At 43.7% G+C, this 23,806-nt stretch overlaps 1 protein-coding gene across 5 annotated transcripts in view; it reads left to right on the top strand.

The window, feature by feature from the left end:
- EIF4B (eukaryotic translation initiation factor 4B) overlaps nt 1–19,056 on the top strand; it is a 47,386-nt gene extending 28,330 nt beyond the window's left edge. The window contains exons 6-15 of one of the 5 annotated variants that reach the window (XM_053557249.1): nt 72–206; nt 6,184–6,321; nt 6,525–6,698; nt 11,294–11,522; nt 12,442–12,554; nt 14,422–14,635; nt 15,206–15,261; nt 16,121–16,229; nt 16,527–16,599; nt 16,949–19,056. In XM_053557249.1, the coding sequence (XP_053413224.1) occupies nt 72–206; nt 6,184–6,321; nt 6,525–6,698; nt 11,294–11,522; nt 12,442–12,554; nt 14,422–14,635; nt 15,206–15,261; nt 16,121–16,229; nt 16,527–16,599; nt 16,949–17,029 (1,322 nt within the window). In that variant the 3' untranslated portion in view covers nt 17,030–19,056. The remainder of the gene's footprint in view (nt 1–71; nt 207–6,183; nt 6,322–6,524; nt 6,699–11,293; nt 11,523–12,441; nt 12,555–14,421; nt 14,636–15,205; nt 15,262–16,120; nt 16,230–16,526; nt 16,600–16,948) is intronic. The other 4 variants (XM_053557253.1, XM_053557252.1, XM_053557251.1 and 1 more) reach the window with 4 other exon arrangements.
- The last annotated feature ends 4,750 nt before the right edge of the window (nt 19,057–23,806 follow it).

The raw sequence follows: 23,806 nt of genomic DNA, 5'->3' as shown, positions 1-23,806 counted from the left end.
ACCTGGTTGGGCAAGTTTTTATGAGCTAGTGTAACTTACATTCTTGTTTATTTGTTTTAACACGACTGTAGACCGGGATGATCGCTCTTTTGGCCGGGATAGAAATCGAGATTCCGACAAAACAGATACAGACTGGAGAGCCCGTCCTACCACAGACAGCTTTGATGACTACCCACCTAGAAGAGGTGATGATAGCTTTGGAGATAGTAAGTTTGTTTTTATGAAGTTAGGTTCTTTTGTTCCTTGGGGAGATTTTTAGCAATAGGATAGATGTATTGTAGACAGTCATATTAGCAGGTAAAACAGGAGAAAGAAAAACATTTGATCATACCCCAAAAATTGACAGATGGAGAAAAAGAATTTGGTAAATTCTTTTCTTTTTCTTGTTTTTTTTTTTTTTGAGACACTTTGTCGCCCTTGGTAGAGTGCTGTGGCATCATAGCTCATGGACCAGCAACTTCAAATTCTTGGGCCCAAGCAATTCTTTTGTCTCAGCCTCCTGACTAGCTGGGACTACAGGCACCTGCCACAATGCCCGGCTATTTTTTTAGAGGCGGGGTCTCACACTTGCTCAGGCAATCCACCTGCCTCGGTCTCCCAGAGTGCTAGGATTACAGCCTTTTTTTTTTTTTATTCTTCTGAGACAGTCTCATTCTGTTACCCAGGCTAGAGTGCCATGATATCAGTCTAGCTCACAGCAATCTCAAAACTCCTGGGTTCAAGCAATCTTCCTCCCTCACCCTTCCCAGTAGTTGGAAATACATAGGCACCCACAACAATACTTGGCTAATTTTTGTATTTTTTAGTAGAGATGGTGTCTCGATGTTCAGGCTGGTCTTGAACAGCTCAAGCAATCCACCCGCCTCAGCCTCTCAGAGTCCTAGGATTACAGGCATGTACCACCTCACTCAGCCATAAATTGTTAATTTAAAAAAAAGGTGATCAAAGAAAGAATTAAAAGGACAGATAATATCTCTCCTTTAAGGGGGAGAACATTTATAAAACACAACAGGTCGAGCACGGTGGCTCACACCTGTGATCTCACCACTTTGGGAAGCCAAGACGGGGGTGGGGGTATTGCTTAAGTTCAACCTGGGCAAGGGTAAGACATTGTGTCTACAACAAAATGTGGGGGTAGAATTAGCCAGGCATGGTGCCAGGTACCAGTAGTCCCAGCTATTCAAAAGGTTGGGGCAAGAGGATCACTTTAGCCTAGATGTTGAGGTTGAACTATGGCAACACTGCACTCTAGCCAGCACAACAGAGTGAGACACTACCTTAACAAAAAGAAGGAAAGAAAAACCTAAGTGTCTACCGTGTGCAAAACAGGGTCTGGGCTTAAGATGGAGTAATGAGCAAAAATAGACAAAAAAAAAAATCCTGTCTTCACTGGACATACATTATAATAGGGAACAAACCTGTGATTAAATAAAATACGGTATAGGTGGGGAAGTAAGGACAAATTAATCACAACTTTTCTATCATCTAAGTCTAACAAAAGATATGTTAAACCTTTATGAGGAAAATTATGCAACTTTATTAAAATATATGAAAAAAGACCCAAGGCTAAATTTTTTTTAATGGAATGAACCTACGGTTGTGAGTTAAGCAGTGGTTTATTTACATAATGAAATACTTCATAGCATAACATACATGTAACAACAGGCATAAAATTCAAAGCTTGTTACATTAAGGGTGAAAATTTTGTGTAAAACTTAAAAATGTGTACCACGTGCTAATCCATAATTTTAAAATTATAGAGTGCATATAATGTATCTACCCTCATGAATATAGGTGGAAAATCATATTACATCTGTAGTGTACTTATTTTAAATAAAAACTTGAAATAGGGCTTGGCGCCTGTAGCTTAGGCAGCTAGGGTGACACTGGAGCTGGCAGGTTCAAATCCAGCCCAGGCCAGAAAATAGCTGGGCTTTATGGCGGGCGCCTGTAGTCCCACTACTTGGGAGGCTGAGGCAAGAGAATCGCTTGGGCCCATGAGTTTGAGGTGGCTGTGAGCTGTGGCACCATGGTACTCCACACAGGGTGACAGCTTGAGACTCTTGTCTCAAAAAAAAAAAAAAACCTGAAATAAACATGGCAAAATATTGATACCCACTAAGCCTAAGTAAAGGGATCGTAAGTTTGGTATAATTACTTCCTTATGTTTAAAATATTTAAGTAAAAGGAAATGGGAAGAACATCTTAAGTTTACAAACATTTTAATTCTGTAAGACACCTAATAAGTTCCATACCAAATATGTGGGAAAGCCATAAGAAATATAATTCCTATTAGAAGAGAGTCCTCCTTAACCTAATAAGATGTGGAAGAGGGAAGAAAGAATGGAGTATGGGTCAGGAATAGTAAATCCAATAAGTTTATGTCTGACTTTACATGTCTTAAGAACCAACAAAAAGCCTTGGGGAGAACTGTCTGAGGTCCATTACTTCAGCATTTATCCAAGAGATTCTATTGTTAGCAGGAAGAAATGGCTCTTTTGGCTTGGCACCCGAAGCTCATTGAGTAGGGTGCTGGCTGCATACACCGAGGCTGACGGGTTCGAGTCTGGCCTGGGCCAGCTAAACAACAATGACATCTGCAACAAAAAAAAATAGCTGTAACCACTGTGCTATGGGCGCCGAGCTGAAGAAATGGCTCTTGACAGAAAAAGCAGTCAAACCAAGCAAAGGTCCTGTTATAAGTCAAGGAACATGACTATTTTCTCACCTTGAATTTAGAATATGCAGGATGAATAACAAGAGTGAATAAGTTGTTACCCTTAGCTGTCCTAAAGTCAAGTTAACCTGAGTTAAAGATCCCAGACTATGTCAAGAGGTCAGAGACTTCTATATCACGCATCAGGCCAAAACAAGAAATCCTGGAAGTGGGAGTATTGTCTGAAGTATTCCTGGAAGTACAGCATTCATCTGCCTTTCCAGAAATTAAAAGCACATTGCCAGGTGCACAGGGTCATACCTGTAATCCTGGCACTATGGGAGACCAACGTGGGAGGATCACTTGAGCTTAGGGGTTTGAGACTAGCCTGAACAAGACTGAGACCCTGTCTGTACTAAAAATAGAAAAATCAGCTATGGTCCCAGCCACTAGGGAGGCTGAGATAGGAGGAAAGACCTTTGAACCCAGGAGTTTGAGATTTCAGTAAGCTGTGATGATGCTACTATACTATATACCCACAGTGACCAAGAGTGAGACTATATCTCAAAAAATGAAAAAAAAATTTTAAGGCCACATGACCAGTTTTGTTTTTGTGTTCTGTTTTAGAGTTTTACCTGTGTATAATATAGTGATTTTACTAACATTAATAATATCTTTTATATAAAGTTTAAGATACTAGAGAATGTTATATCTGGTCACAGAAAAAATAATGTGATTTCTAAAATGAAATTTTTGTTTAAAAGGCAACATCACAAACATCTGTCTGGGCGGTGCCTGTGGCTCAAAGGAGTAGGGCGCTGGCCCCATATACCGGAGGTGGTGGGTTCAAACCCAGCCCCGGCCAAAACTGGAAAAAAAAAACCCCAGATCTGTTTGGCCCACACACGTAAATAATTATCCCTCAAAATGTTTATAGATGTTTGTGATTGGTTCATATTTAGAAATTAAATAAAAATTGAAGTTTCTACTTTAGCTTAGACAATTGGAAGATCCTAACAATAGTCACTTGGAGCTAAATAGTAGCTACAGTAGTTTTTTTTGTGTGTTTGTTTGTTTTTAGAATACTGTGGCATCACAGCTCATAGCAACCTCCAGTTCTTGGGCTTAGGCGATTCTCTTGTCTCAGCCTCCCAAGTAGCTGGGACCTACAGGCGCCCCGCTATTTTTGTTGTGGTGGTGGTGGTGGTTGTTGCCATTGTTGCTTTAGCTGGCCCAGACGGGTTCAAAGAACCCACCAACCTTGGTGTATATGTCTGGGGCCATAAGCGTTGTGCTTCGGGCGCCGAGGCAGTGTCCTTGTATTTATCTTTATTATACATCCAGTTATTTCCTTAGGATGATTTTTTTTTTTTTTTTTAAGACAAAGTCTCACTGTGTCACCCATGTTAAAGTGCTGTGGCGTCACAGCTCACAGCCACCTCCAACTTTTGGGCTCAAGCAATTCTCTTCCCTCAGCTTCCCGAATAGCTGGTATTACAGGTGCCCACCATAATGCCTTCCTATTTAGAGATGGGGTCTTGCTCTGGCCCAGGCTGGTCTCCAACCCATGAGCTCAGGCAATAGACACGCCTAGCAATTCCTAGAAATTAAGTTGGTGTCCCAGAGGGTGGACATGATTTAAGCCTTTTAATACATATTTGAAATAAGTTTAAGGCCTAATAATACATACTTCTAACGTAATTTTCAGTTTTATTCTTTTTTAAACTCTGATCAGCAGTACAGGGCCTGACTTGTGTCCCTAAACTTTGCACACCAGATGTTATTTTTTTTAATTTTTGCCCTTTTATCTTCTATTAAGTAATAAAGAGTTACTTAACCCTTAGTCATACATTACATATATATTTTCCCATTTTTGTTTGCCTTTCAGATTTGTGGTATATACATTTTCCCAAGTTAAGTTTTGCTTTTTTTTTTGAAAGAGAGAGTCTCACTATGTCGCCCTTGGTAGAGTGCCGTAGCGTCACAGCTCACAGCAACCTCCAGCTCTTGGGCTCAAGTGATTTTCTTGCCTCAGTCTCTCAAGTAGCTGGGACTATAGGCGCCTGCCACATTGTTGCATTTCTTGTTTAGCTGGCCCAGGCCAGGCTCGAATCCTCCAGCCTTGGTGTACGTGGCCGGCACTGTAACCACTGTGCTATGGGCACTGAGCCCCATGTTAAGTTTTTTTTTTTGTAGAGACAGAGTGTCACTTTACTGCCCTCAGTAGAGTGCCGTGGCGTCACACAGCTCACAGCAACCTCCAGCTGCTCTTGGGCTTATGTGATTCTCTTGCCTCAGCCTCCCGAGCAGCTGGGACTACAGGCGCCCGCCACAACACCCGGCTATTTTTTTGTTGTTACAGTTTGGCCAGGGCTGGGTTTGAACCCACCACCCTCGGCATATGGGGCCGGCGCCCTACTCACTGAGCCACAGGCACCGCCCTCCATGTTAAGTTTTTTAAAATGCTCTTTGGTATCAAACAGAAGATTTCTTTTTTTTTTTTTTTTTTTTTTTTTTTTTGGTTTTTTTGGCCGGGGCTGGGTTTGAACCCACCACCTCCGGCATATGGGACCGGCGCCCTACTCCTTAAGCCACAGGCGCCACCCTAAACACAGAAGATTTCAACTGCATTCTTCTAGTGTCTTGTGCTTATGTTTTTTGGTATTTAAACTTTTATCCTTCTGGAAGTTCATTATGGGATATATAGAGGTTATCTTTTGTTTTTATTATTGGGGATTCATTGAGGGTACAAGATGTGTCACACACTAAGACCCCCACCCCCTCCCTCTTTCCCTCTTTCTGTTCTTCCTTTCCCCTACCCCTCTCCATTTTCTCTCTCTCTGTTCTCCCCTTTCCCCACCCCTCACCATGTCATTAATCATCATCAATTGTCCTCATATCAAAATTGAATACATAGGATTCATGTTTCTCCATTCTTGTGATGCTTTACTATGAATAATGTGTTCCACTTCTATCCAGGTTAATACAAATGCTGTAAAGTCTCAGTAGAGGTTATCTTATTTTTACCCTATTCCTCCCAAAATTGCCATCCCAGCAACATTTATTTCACCAGGGAAATTTTTTAAAGAAATCAGATGGTGAAAAAAAATCAATGTAAATAATTTTACTTTGGAAATAATGTTATTGATTTACATAAAATCTAAGTGGTAAATAAGAACTCTTTTTTTTTTTTTGTAGAGACAGAGTCTCACTATACCGCCCTCGAGTAGAGTGCCGTGGCGTCACACGGCTCACAGCAACCTCTAACTCTTAGGCTTACGCGATTCTCTTGCCTCAGCCTCCCGAGCAGCTGGGACTACAGGCGCCCGCCACAACGCCCGGCTATTTTTTTGTTGCAGTTTGGCCGGGGCTGGGTTTGAACCCGCCACCCTCGGCATATGGGTCTGGTGCCCTACTCACTGAGCCACAGGCGCCGCCCTAAATAAGAACTCTTGATACCACATTGATCTAATGGGCTATCATGGTGTCAAAGAGAAGAGGATGATGTTACCTGTCTTTTTCTCTAGAGTATCGAGATCGTTATGATTCAGATCGGTATCGGGATGGGTATCGTGATGGCTATCGGGATGGCCCACGCCGGGACCTGGATCGATATGGGGGCCGGGATCGATATGATGACCGAGGCAGCAGAGACTACGATAGAGGTGATTAGAAAACAGTTCACATTGCTTTTTTTTTTTTTTTTTTTGTAGTTTTTGGCCAGGGCTAGGTTTGAACCCGCCACCTCTAGCATATGGGACTGGCGCCCTATTCCTTGAGCCACAGGCGCCGCTCCACATTGCTTTCTTTAAAGAACTCCTCTTACCCCCCTTCAGTGTGGTGATCACAATTTGGAATATGTTTACAGGCTATGATTCCAGGATAGGAAGTGGCAGAAGGGCATTTGGTAGTGGGTATCGCAGAGACGATGACTACAGGGGAGGCGGGGACCGCTATGAAGACCGTTATGACAGACGGGACGATAGATCATGGAGCTCCAGAGATGATTACTCTCGGGATGATTACAGGCGTGATGATAGAGGTAATCCTTTTCTTTTGCTTACTTAATGGAACAGACACTGATGAAACCATAGAAATTTTGTGGTTTTCCTTGAAACCTTAAAGTGGGCATAATTTTCACATTGTAAATGAAGCTGTAGATCATAGTGGAAAGAGCATTGGCTGGGCTGGTGCCCGCAGCACAGTGGTTATGGTTCCAGCCACATACACTGAGGCTGGTGGGTTTGAGCCTGGCCTGGACCAGCTAAACAACAATGACAACTACAAGAAAAAATAACCAGAGGTTGTGGCGGGTACCTGTAGTCCCAGTTCCTCGGAAGGCTGAGGCAAGAGATTCACTTAAGCCCAAGAGTTTGAGGTTGCTGTGAGCTGTAACGTCACTGCACTCTACTATAGGTGACATAGTGAGACTGTCTCAAAAAAAAAAAAAACCACACAAAAAAGAACATTGGCTAAGGATGACATGAATAGAAGAAAAGCAGCATCTCGTCCTTTTCATCTTATGTGCTAGCATATAGGCTTTTCAGTTAAATTTATTGAATGATAGTAGAAACAGAAAAAAATATTTGCCAGACACTCTTACAGCGTGATCTCATTCAATATGTTGCACTTAATAAAATAGATGGTATTAGCCCTGTTTTTTTGTTGTTGTTGTTGTTTGTTTGTTTCTTTTTTTTGGAGACGGAGTTTTACTATATCGCCCTAGGTAGAGTGTCGTGACGTTACAGCTGACAGCAACCTCAAACTTCCAGACTTAAGCAATTCTCTTGCCTCAGCCCCCCTGAGTAGCTGGGACTGTAGGCGCCTGCCACAACGCCCAGCTATTTTTTGGTTGTAGTTGTCATTGTTGCTTAACAGGCCCTGGCCAGGCTCGAACACACCGGCTTCAGTGTGTAGGGCCGGCACCCTACTTCACTGAGCCACGGGTGCAGAGCCTTAGCCCCGTTTTTTCAAATAAAGGAAATAAACTCAGATTAAAGGCAAGTGTTGGTGATTTCAGTGCACCTATTCTAAAACTCTGCTCCTGGGCGGCGCCTGTGGCTCAGTCGGTAAGGCGCCGGTCCCATATACCGAGGGTGGCAGGTTCAAACCCGGCCCCAGCCAAACTGCAGCCAAAAAATAGCCGGGCATTGTGGCAGGCGCCTGTAGTCCCAGCTACTCGGGAGGCTGAGGCAAGAGAATCGCTTAAGCCCAGGAGTTGGAGGTTGCTGTGAGCTGTGTGAGGCCACAGCACTCTACCGAGGGCCATAAAGTGAGACTCTGTCTCTACAAAAAAAAAAAAAAAACAAAACTCTGCTCCTAATACTGTAACATGAAAACATGTACTGTTACAGATCTGACCTATCAGAAATTACTAGTAAATGAGCACCACCATTTGTGTTCTGACTTTAGGGGTTTCATTAAAATGGTTAAGATATCTGACCCAGAATCTTTTTCTCTCTTTAATGTCCCTATGCTAGTCTTGACCTTTGTGCCAGGGGTTTTATATCCTTCATTTCCCATAATTCCTCAACAAGGGAAGATACCTGAGTAGCTAATAAAACACAATAAGGTGACAAAATTTATCAGCACTATATGGAAATTCTACTTTAGTAAAGTCTTTCCTCCTTTCTCAAACAAAAACAATACAACATTTAAATGTTTAGGTTTTAATTTTAAATTTCAGGCTCAGCTCCCGTACTCAGTGGTTAGAGTGTCAGCCACATACACTGGGGCTGGCAAACAACAAAGACAACAACAACAAAATAGCTGGCCATTGTGGCAGGCGCCTGCCTTTGTTAGGAGGCTGAGGCAAGAGAATCGCTTCAGCCCTAGAGTTTGAGATTGCTGTGAACTGTGATGCCACAGCACTCTACCAAGGGCGACATAATGAGGTTCTGTCTCAAATAGTATTAATTTTAAATTTCAATTTATTTTACATTATTATCTTTTTTTCTCAAGCAAGAAGCCTAAAAGTAATGGCTAATGTTTATTTATTGAGCATTTACTCAGTACCAACAGTAAGCCAAGTGCTTGTATTATTTAATCCTTAAGAATTCAGTGTAGCGGGGTGACACCTGTGGCCTCAAAGGAGTAGGGTGCCAGCCCCATATGCCAGAGGTGGTGGGTTCAAACCCAGCCCCGGCCAAAAACTGCAAAAAAAAAAAATCAACATGGTATAGGTAAAATTATCATCTCTACTTGACAGGTAAGGAAAGTGGAGGCTTGATGTGGGCCTCAAGTCTTCCTTAGCTTCTGCCCTTTTCCTCTCTCACACGTTCTTTCCTCCTCCCATAGCTGTACACCTTACTTTTCTCCTGATCATCTTACTGCCGATTCCCTCTAAGATCTCCTGCCTTTGTTCTGGCCTCATCGCTGTACCCATATAACTGGCAGTTGTCTCCTACTAGATTTCCCTGCCTCACTTCATTCTTCACACTGGTCCCAGTTATCTTTCTGGAACAAAATCTAATTGGACAATTCTTCTCCTTTTTGACCTTATACTCTCCCCGTGGCCCAAAAGATATCCCTTTGCTTGTCCTTCTTACAGGGCTGTCACTGTTTTCCTACGGTTTACATCTTTAGCATTCATCTCCCATCCCTTCCTTTTTTTTTTTTGCAGTTTTGGTGGGGGCTGGGTTTGAACCTACCACCTCCGACATATGGGGCTGGCGCCCCACTTTTGAGCCACAGGTGCCACCCTCACATCCCTTCTATATCTATCTGTTGGGTGTGTGTTCAGCATTCGAGATTGCTCAGTTGGGCCAGGTGCAGTGGCTCACACCTGTATTCCTAGCACTCTAGGAGACCGAGGCAGGTGGATTGTGTGAGCTCATGGAGTTCAAGACCAGGCTGAGCCAGAGTAATGCCTCGTCTCTAAAAATAGCCAGGCGTCATGGCAGGCTACTTGGGAGGCTGAGGCAAGAGAATCTCTTAAGTCAAAAAATGTGAGGTTGCTGTGAGCTATGATGGATGCCATAGCACTCTACCAATGGTGTCAAAGTGAGACTCTGTCTCCAAAAAAAAAAAAATCCTTTTTGTAGAACTTAGCCTACTGTATTCTTTCTTTACTCTGGCTGTCCCATTAAATTAGACTCTTTGTAGTCAGGGAGAATCTATCATGTTTTTGGCCTCAGCACAATATCCAACATATGTTGTAATGGCATATGTTTGGTAAAATCATTGGCTAGGTATTCAACAGACATTCTTGAATTCTTAACATTTCTTGACATTGTGTACTGTAGTGAGTGGGACAGTAGCATCACTTTAGTAATATTTTATTTTCTAGTCCACCGAATATTAGCTATGTATCTTAAGAGAGCTACTCTTTCTGAGCCCAGTTTTGTCTTATAAAAGTGAAGATAATGGCTCCTTCACAAAGTTATAAATATTAAAAATGTTAGCCAAGTGCTGCGGCAATTGCCAGTACTCGTAGCAGCTCGGGAGGCTGGGGTGGGAGTGGTCTCAGAAGCTAGGCAGACTGATAGATAGACTGTCAACTTAAAGCCATTATAGAAAATGTAAATCTTGCTAAGTGATACCCTCTTTGTATGCAGATGAAGACAGATGTAGTAAAAAGTTGTCACGGGTAGGCATGATTATAAATAGAGTCAGTAACTAGTTCTTGTGAAGGAAGTACAGCTGGACATGTCATCAGGAGGCTTTGCCTTTATTTAGAGAGACGAGTCTCACTTTTTACCCTCAGTAGAGTGCTGTGGCGTCACAGCTCACAGCAACCTCCAGCTCTTGGGCTTAGGCAATTCTCTTGCCTCGGCCTCCCAAGTAGCTGGGACCACAGGCACCTGCCACAATGCCTGGCTATTTTTTTTTTTTTGGTTGTTGTTGTTGCTATTTGGCTGGGGCCAGGTTTGAACTTGCCACCCTCGTATATGGGGCTGGCGCCCTCCTCATCCACAGGTGCTGCCAGGGCTTTGCCTTTTTTGTAGGATTACATTCCACAAGCCAGGTGGTTGTACAAATGGGCTTTTTTTTTTTGTATTCTATATATTTTTGTGTGTCCAAAATATTTAATATAAGTAGTGATTTTCAGAATTATAATTTCCTTAAAACACTTAGGTTTATCTTGAAAGTGTTCTGAAAACTTGGATCAAGGAAGAAATCAGACTCCCTTAAAGTTTATATTCATGTGTTCAGTGTTGCATGCTTTGCCCTATTAATCACCTGTCAAATTTATATTCTATTCGGAGACAAGAATATGAGAACTAGAATCTTCCCTATCATATTGTTACAACCTCTTCTTAACCTACGAAAGACACCTATCTACCAGACCAGATTTTTGAACAAGATACTTATATCCAATAGTTTAATTGTGGTCAAAAATTTCTTTCCAGGTAAAAATAATCATAATGAATGATTAATTTACCATTTAAATTTTTACTATTTTTAATCTTTGCCATGGTCTGGAACTGTTATCATGGATGTGCTAGAGGAAAGAGTAATTGGACTTGATTATTTGAGTTTCCCATTCTCTGATGATCTCCCATCTGCCTTCTCTGCTGGATTGGCTAGGCCACTAACCGAAGTCCCATATAGCATTTCCTGTGTCTGGGAATCTGGCTGTCAGCCATCAGCTTCTCGTGATTTGGAAAACTATACTTAGAGTTTCATTTAACTTAGGTCCCCCCCAAAGACCCAAACTGAATCTAAAGCCTCGGAGTACTCCTAAGGAAGATGATTCCTCTGCTAGCACCTCCCAGTCCAGTCGAGCCGCTTCTATCTTTGGAGGAGCAAAGCCCGTTGACACAGCTGCTAGAGAAAGAGAAGTAGAAGAGCGACTACAGAAGGAACAAGAAAAATTGCAGCGTCAGCTGGATGAGCCAAAACTAGAACGACGACCTCGGGAGAGGTAAGGCTGTCCCAGTGATGAATTTCCCATCTGTGAATCCAGTGGTTTTTAGTGGCAGCAATTTGATTTATATGGTGCTTGTTGGTTGTCACTGATCAGCATTTAGTGAGATTGGGGTGTTGGGTAATCCACGATGAGTGTATGGAACAGTTTCACACAATATGTCCATTACAAAAGGGCTCACTGTGAACAGGTAGCATTGTCATGATAGGTTAGAGACCTCCTGTAATAAATGACTGTTCTTGGAATTATGTTAATAATAAGAAATGGTGATACTGTTATGTAGGAAAATGTTCTTAATCTCTAAGCTGGTGAAGTATTCTGAGCTAACGTATATCTTTTTTTGGGGGGGTGGAGTTCATAAATGAAAAACATTTATTGAACTAAAAGACTGAATGGAATAGCACAGCACAACTGAAAGAATACTATTGAAGAATGATTTTCTTTTTAAGTATATCTTTTTTTGAGATGTGTCTTTTTTTTTTTTTTTTGAGATAGTCTCACTCTGCTGCCCTAGGTAAAGTGCCATGGCTTCATCACAGCTCACAGCAACCTCCAAACTTTTGGGCTCCAGTGATCCTCCTGCCTCAGCCCCCTGAAAAGCTGGGACTACATGGGCCCGCCACAACTCCCAGCTAATTTTATTTTTTAGTAGAGATGGGGGTCTCGTTCTTGCTCGTGCTGGTCTTTTCCTCCTGCCTCAGCCTCTCAGAATGCTAGGATTACAGGTGTGAGCCATTGTGACTGGCAAAGTGTGTCTTAATTATAGCACTCAAATAGTTTAAGAAAAAGATAAATACATATATACACACAGATAAATCAAGTGTGCTAAAATGTTAGTAAGTGATGATTCCTAAGAGGTTACCATGGCCTTCACTGAGCCAGACATAATGTATATTGTTTAATCTCTTCTGTACAGACACCCAAGCTGGAGAAGTGAAGAAACTCAGGAACGGGAACGGTCAAGGACAGGAAGTGAGTCATCGCAGACTGGGACCTCAGCCACATCTGGCAGAAGTAAGTCAGATCAGGGTGGGTATCATGTTACTGCTGTTTTCCATGAACTGTCCATAACCAAATTATGCAGAGATTTAGTATTACATTCAGTCATGAATTCTCTGTGTGGGTTAGAACATCCTAGGCCTTATGTTCCATGTGAGCTATCCCCAGGACTGGCCATTTTTGATGCTGTCTATAACCAGAGCAGTGTTCTCAACTGATGTTATTTTGGTCTTAATTCTTCCTCATTACTGGTTGATCATAAGCACTTGGGAGTGTTTTGGAAACCTGAATGATTAGATTATAATACCTCCCTTCTCTTGCTATGGTTTTGCAGTTTTTGGCCGGGGCTGGATTTGAACCCGCCACCTCTTGCATATGGGGCCAGTGCCCTACCCCTTTGAGCCACAGGCGTTGCCCTCTTGCTGTGGTTTTTAAAGGTCTTTCCTTCCACCTCTAAATTTCAAAATTCAGCTCAAGGCTGAAGTGATTCGGAAATTCATCTAGTGTTCGAAGAGTCTTCTGAAAGATGTGCAATATTGTTCAGTTAACTTGTGTGCCTTTTCTGTAGAGCTTGTACTTAAAAGGCAGAAGGAATATGATAAAACAGCCTCCTAATTTTAAGAAAACATTTATTGGGCGGCGCCTGTGGCTCAGTCGGTAAGGCGCCAGCCCCATATACCGAGGGTGGCGGGTTCAAACCCGGCCCTGGCCAAACTGCAACCAAAGAATAGCCGGGCGTTGTGGCGGGCGCCTGTGGTCCCAGCTGCTCGGGAGGCTGAGGCAGGAGAATCGCTTGGGCCCAGGAGTTGGAGGTTGCTGTGAGCTGTGTGAGGCCACGGCACTCTACCGAGGGCCATAAAGTGAGACTCTGTCTCTACAAAAAAAAAAAAAAAAAGAAGACATTTATTCCTTTTTTTTTTTTTTTTTTAAGAGTCAGAGTCTCACCTTGTCGCCCTCGGTAGAGTGCTGTGGCATCACAGCTCACAGCAACCTCTAGCTCTTGGGCTTAGGCAATTGATTCTCTCGTCTCAGCCTTCCGAGTAGCTGGGACCACAGGTGCCCACCACAATGCCCCACTATTTTTTTGTTGCAGTTTGGCCAGGGCTGGGTTTGAACCCGCCATCCTTGGTATATGGGGTCAGCACCCACTCACTGAGTCACAGGTGCCTCCTCCCCCCCCCTTTTTTTTTAGCCAGAAAATCCATGTATATATTCTGTTTTTCACGAATGTGATTATATCACATGCCCCCCCTTTTTTTTAGCCAGAAAAATCCATGTATATATTCTGTTTTTCACGAATGTGATTGTATCACAGCCCATGTGTGTGTTGAGCTTCTGTTCTAAGTTGGAGGTGAGCTGTGGTTACTACGAGTTTGGGGTTTTCATCACCGGCCCCCTTTACACATGTATGCATACATAACATTCTCCAGGTCAGAACATTTTAACATTGAAAATGAAGAAAGGGTATGATTGGGCAGCGTCTGTGGCTCAAAGGAGTAGGGCACTGGCCCCATATACTGGAGGTGGCGAGTTCAAACCTGGCCCCGGCCAAAAATAAAAAAAGAAAGGCTATGATCTTACATTAAAGGTTACTCATTCCATAAAAGGTCAGATGGCTGGCTATCCTTTAAGATGTATGTATATTATTATCATCATTCCTCTTTGGGCATCAGCAGCTCAACATTGTTTTCAAGATGACATTTAGAAACCACTAAGTTAATTACTTCATCTATTGGGAGCCAAATTAGTTTTCATTTAAGAATAAATGATGGAAAGCAGTAAATTTGGATGGTGGGCGTCTTCCACTCTGTTGAGATTTTGGTAAGTAATAATACTTTGACTCCCCCCCCCCCCGCCCCTACCTTGATAATTTGATCTTTCCCCTCTGGCTTCACAGATGTGCGAAGGAGAGAGAGTGAGAAGTCTCTAGAAAATGAAACACTTAATAAGGAGGAAGACTGTCACTCTCCAACTTCTAAGCCACCCAAACCTGATCAGCCCCTAAAGGTAATGCCAGCCCCTCCACCAAAGGAGAATGCTTGGGTGAAGCGAAGTTCTAACCCTCCTGCTCGGTCTCAGAGCTCAGATACAGAGCAGCAGTCTCCTACAAGGTGAGTCGGCCTGGACAAAGCAATTATTTAGTCACAGAATCTCAAATACTGTGGTAATGGTGGGAAACGCCCCGTAGGATGTTGACCTTTATAAGTTGTGGTGTCTTTGGTGTGCTAGAGCTGGCTTATGAGAGCCAGTTGTTCTGGAGTTTTGATAGCCAGTTGACATTCTGGTGGCTTGAAATTAGTTATGATAGTAGTAGTAATGTCACAGAAATCTGCAAATGCTACAAATCAGAGGCTTCCCTTTGGCAATGTGTTGGCAGTTTGGCCTTCGGATCACTTTACTTCTCTAAATCATCCCATTTTTAAAGAAACAGCAATATAAACCTTTCTTGATTGTGATGAGTACAATATACATGGCACTAACGAATGTCCACATTATTGCTTTCGTTATGTTCCCTATGTTGTAATGTTCCGTTATGTTATGTGGGGGGAGAGGGTTGTTTTGCTTCCTGTAAAACTGACTGCATGTGAAAGATAATTAAAAGGTTTGTTTGTTTGTTTGTTTGTTTTTTAACCTCTTCTGTCCCTGAAAAACTGATGTGTGATTATGTGCTTTCCTTCTAGTGGCGGAGGGAAACTAGCTTCAGCTCAGTCATCTGAGGAAGGACCAGCAAGGAAAGGTGAGACCATATTAAGGGAAATGTGCCTACATAAAAAAAGCCTCTAGAATCTATTATTATTATTATTAATTTTTTTTTTTTTTTTTTTTTTTTTTTTTTAGATAAAATCCCACTTTCTTGCCCCCAGTAGAGTGCTGTGGCGTCATGGCTCACAGCTACCTCAAACTCTTGGGCTCAAGCAAGCAATCCTCTTGCCTCGGCCTCCCAGGTAGCTGGGACTATAAGCACCCACCACAACGCCTGGCTATTTTTTAAGAGACAGGGTCTTGGTCTTGCTCAAGCTGATCTTGATCTTGTGAGCTCAGGCCATCCACCCACCTTGGCCTCCCAGAGTGCTGAGATTACAGGTGTGAGCCACCATGCCCACCCCTTTAGAATCAAGTTTTGTATTGCAGTGTATCTTGCACCTGATTTTGTTAAAACTTCTTGAATTATATTATCTGTCTTTTCCTGCCAGTAGAGGGCAGAAGTGGCTCTTAGGAGAAAGCATGAAGCCCTCCGTTTCCTGGTAGAACCTTTCTTTGAAATGGGAGTGGAAATCGGAAGGAAGTTAACCATGTTCAGTCCAGATTAGAAATGTCACCATCAGCAAGGCCAAGGTCACTACAGAGCGTCACAGTCCTTATTTCTAGCTTGCTTTTTCACGATGGCATAACCTTACAGTGGAACTTTTTAGTGGATCTTGTTAATAAGGTTTTGTGTGTGTGTGTGTATGTAGTATAGAGGACATGGGAAGAAGAGCTTTCAGAAGGCAATCTGGGTTGGGTTTAATTTCCCTCAGTACTTACAGGCACGGCTGTTTTAGGATTAAAGGAAATCTAGGAGAGGGAGTGATTTGGTTTTACCATTATTGTTCAAGCAGATGAAAATAAAATAGACGGGATGAGTGTCCCAAAAGGCCAAACTGGGAACTCCAGCCGTGGTCCAGGAGATGGAGGGAACAAAGACCACTGGAAGGAGTCAGAGAAGTATGCATGTTCTCTTTCTCATCTTTTGTAGATCTTTCCTCTGACATTAGATGTACATGTCTTTGTAATTAAGTTGTTCTTGGTTTTTGAAGCACTCCCCAATCTCTCATTGTGAACAAACTGAAGTCAGCCGTTACAGACAGTTAAGATCCTGAGAATTTAGAAATAATGCATTATCCAGAGAGCAAGGCCTACTGACTGGAGATGCCTGTTCAGCTCCTTAAAACTGTGTGCGTGCATGTGTGTGTTGGAGGAGTCCTTTCCCAAAGTTGTGGTTTTATGCTTACCTCTCTGCAGGAAAGATGGCAAAAAGGATCAAGACTCCAGATCTGCACCTGAGCCAAAGAAACCTGAGGAAAATCCAGCCTCTGTAAGTGTTAAAGACTTGCTCACAAAGTCTTTTTGTCATTGGACTAATTTAATATTTGAGGCTGCAGAGTGGTTTGGAGTAAGGCATTGGTATTTTTTCACAGTAGTGAATGAAAATGAGATTAGCTTTTTTCCCATTTTCACCTTTCTCCATTCTTGTGTCCTCTGCAAGATAAAGATGGTACATGACTCCAGTAAGATCACACGTGCCTCTGACCCTCTTTTGCAGGCAGGCTGGTGCAAGGCTGTACTGTCATCCCCTATTTGCCAAAGTATGGACTATCTTGTTTCTTGGGTTTTGATGTGGTAATTCAAAGCCTCCGATATCTGTTTACTCTCATCTGTTACAGAAGTTCAGTTCTGCAAGCAAGTATGCTGCTCTGTCTGTTGATGGTGAAGATGAAAACGAGGGAGAAGATTACACCGCGTAGACCTCAACATCCTGTGCTTCAGCCTAGTCTCTCTCCACCCTGGAACATTCAAGAGCAAATCAAACCTCTATCCAGACAAGACAATAAAACTCACCATCTCCTGGAGACCTTTCTTAACTTTTTTTTTTTTTTTAAATGAAATGAAATTCTTTTGCATGCTGCTGCAGCCTTTAAAGTATTGAAGTAACTGGAGAATCACCAATGTAGCCAGAGAGAAAAAGACTACAGCTTTTTAATGGAAAAGTTGTGGTGCGTTTTTTATGACACCATGCACTTGCCTGTGTGATTAGTGCCTGGGGGACTCCATTTAGCAGAAGTGTAATGACAGTGATTCACTCCTGGAATCTGGTTGGGCAGTAGGGGAGGTATAAGGAAGAGTGTGAGATTTCTACCTTTTAATTCTTCTTATCCTATTGTGGCATATATGAATTCTCAAACATTATCTGAATAAATTTTCCATCTTTGGAAAGGTAGAGTTAGCCTCTCAAGTTGTTTTAGTCTCCAGGAGGCTGCTAGCCCCTACTTTTATTTAATTCTGAGTTATTGGGCCAGCCTAGGGGGAATTCCTTCATTTTTTTTACCCCCCAGGGGGGTAGTTGGAAGTGATTATTGGGCCACTAAAGAATAGGACTGCATGGGACCAAAATAAATGGGAAAATCGTGGTTTGAAAAGAAGCTTTGGGGAGGTGATGAATCATTTTGTACCAATTTATAGGGAAAAATGGTGTGACCTCCAATAAACACATAAATGGTTATTTCCTGGAGCAGGAAGCACTTAGGGGTCTTGGGAATTCCCAGTCTTTTATGTGTCCTGATTTTGCCCTTTCTAAACACTATCCTTTTTGAAATTCCAGATAAACCACATTCTCTTGAAATCTTGAAGCTTTAAAAAATTTAGATTGTCATTGTCCTAAGTTCTTCATGGTACTCTTAACCTCCCAAAAAGCAGTCTCTATTTGTCACGTACCTATTATCTAGGGTGTTTTATGTCAGCCACTGGGAGCTGTGGAAGGAAAAATCACTGCTTTTCTCAAGCAAATTGGTTCCTTGTTGTCTTTTGACTCTCCTTATTACCTCCATCCATGCCCACTCCTGCTTTGACCCCTTTACAGGTGAGATTTACTCTAGAATTGATGGTCTTGGGTGATAAATAAAGGTAGATAAATAGGGACCGTTAACTTGGGAGCCTTCCTTACAATCTATTTTTTCCCCCAAGTTTCCTTCTCTCCACTGCAATCCCACACCAGTGCTTAGATTTATAATGTGGCCTAGAGTGTGTGTGTGTGTGTGTGTGTTTTGTTTTTAAGCTTCTCTTGAAAAGTAAAGGGTAATGGAGAGAACTGTTTAACAAGGTCCTGGTTTCTCTTGTAACACAGTAGCTAAACTTGCCTGCTTTTATGTGCAACTTTGTAGGGGTCAGCTGGGTAGATGGTATCCTTCCCCACCAAGGGCAATATAGTACTAGTACCTGCAGAGAAACGACACCTTGGTCTCTTGTTTGCAAAGCCCTTTTCCCATCTGTCCTAGGTTAGACTGCGTCCAGCCATGCAGAGGTGTTGGTTTATGCGTGCTGCAGCAGTGGGCATAATGAATAATTTGCCAAGTGGACAAAAGGTACACCAGTGAATTAACTTTAAATAATTGGCATGAATTGGCTAGTAGCTAGGAAGTGGGCTTTTGAAGAGAGATATCCCAGTTGGAAAGAGTTTTTTTTTAAAACCATTGGTTATATATGATAAAAGATTAGAGTTTGCCCTCTTCATATCTGCTCTCCTTCCAAATAGTTGTATCCAAAAAAGCTGGTGTTGCCACTCCTCTACTTTGCCTCCCTCCTCGTTAAAATAGAAACAGGAATTGATTTATGTCCCACTCCTAAATACATGTAAAATTTGTACAAAAATATCTTCTATGAAAATGATTTGTAATCTGTAGAATTAATACCTGGGAGATGTCTTGAGATGTAAAATCCCATCCTTTGGGTTGTGGGTTTTTTGTTTTCTCCAAATAAATCTGATCTTTAAAGTTCATCATCATACTGAAGTTCTTTGATACACATGCTAGACAGTGCTTTTTATTGGACTTAGCCTGCCTCTTTCCCCTACCATCTCTGACTATTCTCATTCAGTATTGGATACTGAGGGTTGGGTTAAGAGGAATCTTATAGAGCCTAGGTCTCCCTGTCACCCAACTTGGAATGATTGATCATAGCTTGCTACATCCTTTTAACTCCAGGGCTCAAGGGATCTTAGATCCTCCGGGGGCCAAGTCACTGGGATCACTGACAACTCCTGACTAAGGGATCTTTTTGTTTGTTTGTTTTAAGAGAGTCTCACTTTATTGCCCTTGGTAGAGTGTCATGGCGTCACAGCTCACAGCAACCTCCAACTCCTGAGCTGAGGTGATTCTCTTGTCTCGGCTTCCCAAGTAGCTGAGACTACAGGCGCCCACCACAATGCCCAGCTATTTTTTGGTTGTAGTTTGCCAGGCCTGGGCTGGATTCGAACCCGTCAGCTCTGGTGTATGTGGCCGGCGCCTTAGTTGCTTGACCTACAGGTGCCAAGCCCCAGCTATTTTTTGGTTGCAGTTTGGCAGGGGCTGGGTTTGAACCGGCCACCCTTGGTAGATGGGGCAGGCACCGCCCTAAGGGATTTATTTCAATGGTTATTGAAGACCAAAAACTGGAAGTTTGCATCCTAGTTCCCCCTCTGGCATTTTTTCCCTTGTGTTAACTGCTATCACCTGAGCATGCCTGCAGTCTGTTTCCTGTTTTATTTTAATCCTTATGAAGGTATTATAATAAATCCTCACATCCTTGGGAGAGTGCCTCTGTAAAACCCCTAACCTCACTCCAGCAATCCAGAGAGGTTTTCTGGATTGAGCACACCACACTGGTGGGCTGGGAGTTCTTGGTGACAAGCTGGTCTGTGTTGCCACAAGGGAGACAACTTTTTTTTTCTGGGGAGACAATCTCACTCTGTCACAGCAACCTCAAATTCTTGGGCTTTAGCGATTCTCTTGCTTCAGCCTCCTAAGTACCCGACTGCAGGCACCCACCACAAGGCCTGGCTATTTTTGTGCGTGCGTGTCGTCATTACTGTTGTTGGGCAGGCCCAGGCCAGGTTTGAACCTGCCAGCCCTGATGTATGTGGTCAGCGCCCTAGCCGCTGAGCTACAGGCATGATCCAGGAGGCAACTTTTTCTTAATCTGTCAGACCTAGTGGAGATTTTCCAAACAGTGAGGGACAGACTATTCATTGTTGTAAGACAGGAAAGGGGTTAGAAGAGTGGCAAAGAATCCCTAAGGTCATCAAGGGGTGGAGCATAGAAAAGAGCCCAGGAAACCTCAGTCAACAATTTGTAAGATGTAAGAGCCAAAAGGAGGAAGGGGGTGGGGAGGGCAGATGGGAGCAGTTATACCAGTGACTTTCCCAAGCCAATTAAAAGCATTGCTTATCTAGTGTCCATTGGGTGCCTTTATCTCTGTCTTCCAAAATTGGCTAAGTTGCTGGTAAGAGGCTTACTGAGTTGTGAAGTGAAAACCTGTAAGTGTGGCTTTTGCTGCCCAGGCTGCCCCTAGAACCTACAAGGCAATGCTTTCTGCAGCAGTCAGTCTCGGTCACGTTTTTTGAGCCCCTCCACTAGCATTGCAATGTGAAGTCTGGGTAAATGATGGAAATAAGGAAAAGTAGGAAGGGCTTATTGAAAGAGGTTTATGTTGGCTGTACAGAGAGGGTTGCAGGGAGGAAATCCCTGTACTATGTCTCAAAGGGGCTTTGCCTGGGCTTTGGTATTGTTGTACCGGTTCTTTCAGTATGGCCACATGTTCAATTACTAATATGCATGGACCCTGCCTCCCAGAAGCCCAGCTGCAGAAAAGGACCTATGACTGGTCAGCACTCACTGCCAACTTGTGTGAGTCTTGATCAAAAAGGTAAGGGGAGTGTAGGCGCAACATCCTACCTCACAAGGGCTCCAGGTGCATCCTTGTCCTCATAGCCCACTTTCTGCTAAGCAGAATCAAGCACTTAGGAATAGTGAGGGTCCCAGTCCATGCTGAGGGCGTCAGCTCAAGAGTCGCTCAAGCTCAGAGCATCTGGTTTCTCAGGAAATGGGAGCCACACATCTCCTGGGAAGCATTATTTGCCAAATAAGCCTCTTGGTTTCTTGGCAACCATTGTAGCTCCCAGGGCCACAATGAGGGGGACTTGCCTTCCCAAACTCTACCCTCCCCAAAAAGGTTTGGAAGAGGCGAGCTATGCTACTCTCCACCCAGCTACAGCAACATTCTGGTTGGACAATACACCCTCTGTCTTGGGAGATCCGCCCCTGGAGTTGGCACCCCTGGAGTTGACTCTGCCCCTTCCTTCCCCCCACACACTTCCTGGTTCCCAGCACCCAAACCCTCCACTGAAGAACTTCTGACACAGTGGTCTTCCAGCAAGGACAGCCTCACACCTTCAAATCCCTCTTCTACAGCCCCCTCGCCTCACGGATTTGGCTGCACTCAGTTACAGGCGTGGGGTCAGCCCAGACCATGGAAGAGGGGTTTCCACCTTCAGTGCCAAGATGGACCACCCTCTGCATAGTCAAGGTAAGAAAACCTGCATGAAAGGAGTGTTCCTGAAATTGTTTCACCTTCATTAGCATCTGTCTGGCTTTCTCCTCCCCTCCCTTTTCCCCTCTGAACCTTGGAGCCAGCAGGGCACGTGGCTGGCTCCAATGAACCACCATTATTATTATTTTTCTTTTTTGAGAGTCTCACTATGTCGTCCTGGGTAGAGTGCTGTGATGTCACAGCTCACAGCAACCTCCAACTCCTAGGCTTAAGCAATTCTCATGCCTCAGCCTCCCAAGTAGCTGGGACTACAGGTGCCCGCCACAAGGCCCAGCTATTTTTTGGTTGTAGTTGTCATTGTTTGGCAGGCCCTAGCTAGGTTCGAACCTGCCATTCTGGTGTATGTGGCTGATGCTCTAGTCGCTGAACTACAGGCGCCGAACCTGAACCACCATTTACTTCACTCCCACCAAGCTATCTTCACTTCATTCTCAACCTTTCTCATCAGCTTCCTGCAGCCTCCTTCCCCTTGATCCCCTTGAAAGCAGGGATCAAGCCTAAGCTAGAGTTAAGCTGCCCATCATGTGACCCTTCTCCAATTCCTTGGAACCTTCAAAGTTCCTCTCATGGGCCCACCAGGCAGGACAGAAATACTAGAACGACTGTGAAGGTTAGCCCTACCCACCTCTGGGAGCCTAGTCTCTCCATTGGTACCTTTAGAGATATGAACCTACCCTGAGTCATGCCTAGCCCATACCCTATGAACACTGGGGACAGCAAGACGGTAAAGCTAGCCAATATCTCTAACGAAATTAAAAAATTTTTTTCATATTACATATATCTTGATTATATAATACTGCCAAAATACATGGGAAGATCCTCTGCCCTACCCTTTCCCCAGCAGCCTCCAATCCCCACTGCTCTCCTCAGCATTTCCCTAATCCTGTCTCTCCCCACCCCCAGACCATTCACTTCTGAGCTCCATCCCTTCCTCCAAACCCCAGTGCCCCTCACTGCTATAACTTCCAAAACTACCTACTGGACACAAACTCAGCCAGGGAAGGAAGATCAAGGCTCCTGGATCATAGCCACACCCACCCCTACAAAATGCCAGTCTCTGGAGGTGCCCACATTGTTACCATGTACTGCTTGACAGACTCTCCCCTGTTCCCCAGATTGGAATTAGGTGCTCCAGCCCTTGGTTAGAATCAGACTTCCCAAGCTTTGCCAAAGACAAGCACAGAAAGAACCCAGTCCAGAGAAGTGACAGGGAGGGATTGAGGACCTAACAGCTGGCAGAACTGGCTCCTTTGGACAGGCACAGAGCACTGAGCCCTGGGCTGGCTTCTCAGAATCCTCTCTCCCCACCCCCAGCTTTCATCATGGAAAATCCAGTGAGGGAGGGTGGAGGAGGAAGAAAGTTTGAAGAAGTGCTTACTGCTAAAAAACAATTGGGGAATCTGGGAATGGTAATAGGTTCAGATCATCTAGGAAGATATCCCCTCCCTTCTCTCTACCCTCCACCTTGCCCTCCAGGATGGCATAATTCAAACCAACCCCATGGCTCAATTCCACGAAGTTCCTTTCCAGGACCTGATTCAGACACTTTGCAAAAGAAGGGAATAAAGTTAGGTCATGGAAAGAACTTCCATCTCCATTGGGAAGTCTGGGGCTTGAGTTAAATGTAAGGAAGACCTTGTTAAAAACTGAGAATGAAAAAAAAAAAAAAAGAAAGAAAGAAACTGAGAATGGCTCAGCCCCCATAGCACAATGGTGAGGGCGCCAGCCACATACACCGAGGGTGGAGAGTTCGAACTTAGCCCAGGACAGCTAAACAACAATGGCAACTGCAACAAAAAAAGTAGCCTGGGGATATGGCAGAAGCCTGTAGTCCTAGCTACTTGGGAGCTAAGACAAGAGAATCTCTTAAGCCCAAGAGTTTGAGGTTGCTGTGAGCTGTGACACCACAGCACTCTACCAAGGGTGACGTAGTGAGACTCTGTCTCAAAAAAAAAAAAAAAAGAAATTGAGAATGATGGTGCAGCTCCAATGCAGGGAAACGGATGGGATGACTGGAGTTGCTTGGAGCTTGAACCTGATTCCTCAGCTGTGAGTCCTTTTGACACAGAAGTCTCCCGCGGGGTAGACGACCACGGAATGGTTTACAGCATCTTGGGACACACCTCCAGGTGTCTTCACCTGATTACAGCGCCCGTGTAGGT

The sequence above is a fragment of the Nycticebus coucang genome, chromosome 12 (assembly GCF_027406575.1).
Source record: "Nycticebus coucang isolate mNycCou1 chromosome 12, mNycCou1.pri, whole genome shotgun sequence".
Taxonomy (NCBI): domain Eukaryota; kingdom Metazoa; phylum Chordata; class Mammalia; order Primates; family Lorisidae; genus Nycticebus; species Nycticebus coucang.
Note: the sequence above shows the minus strand (reverse complement) of the source record. Positions and strands in the feature narration are given on the sequence as shown.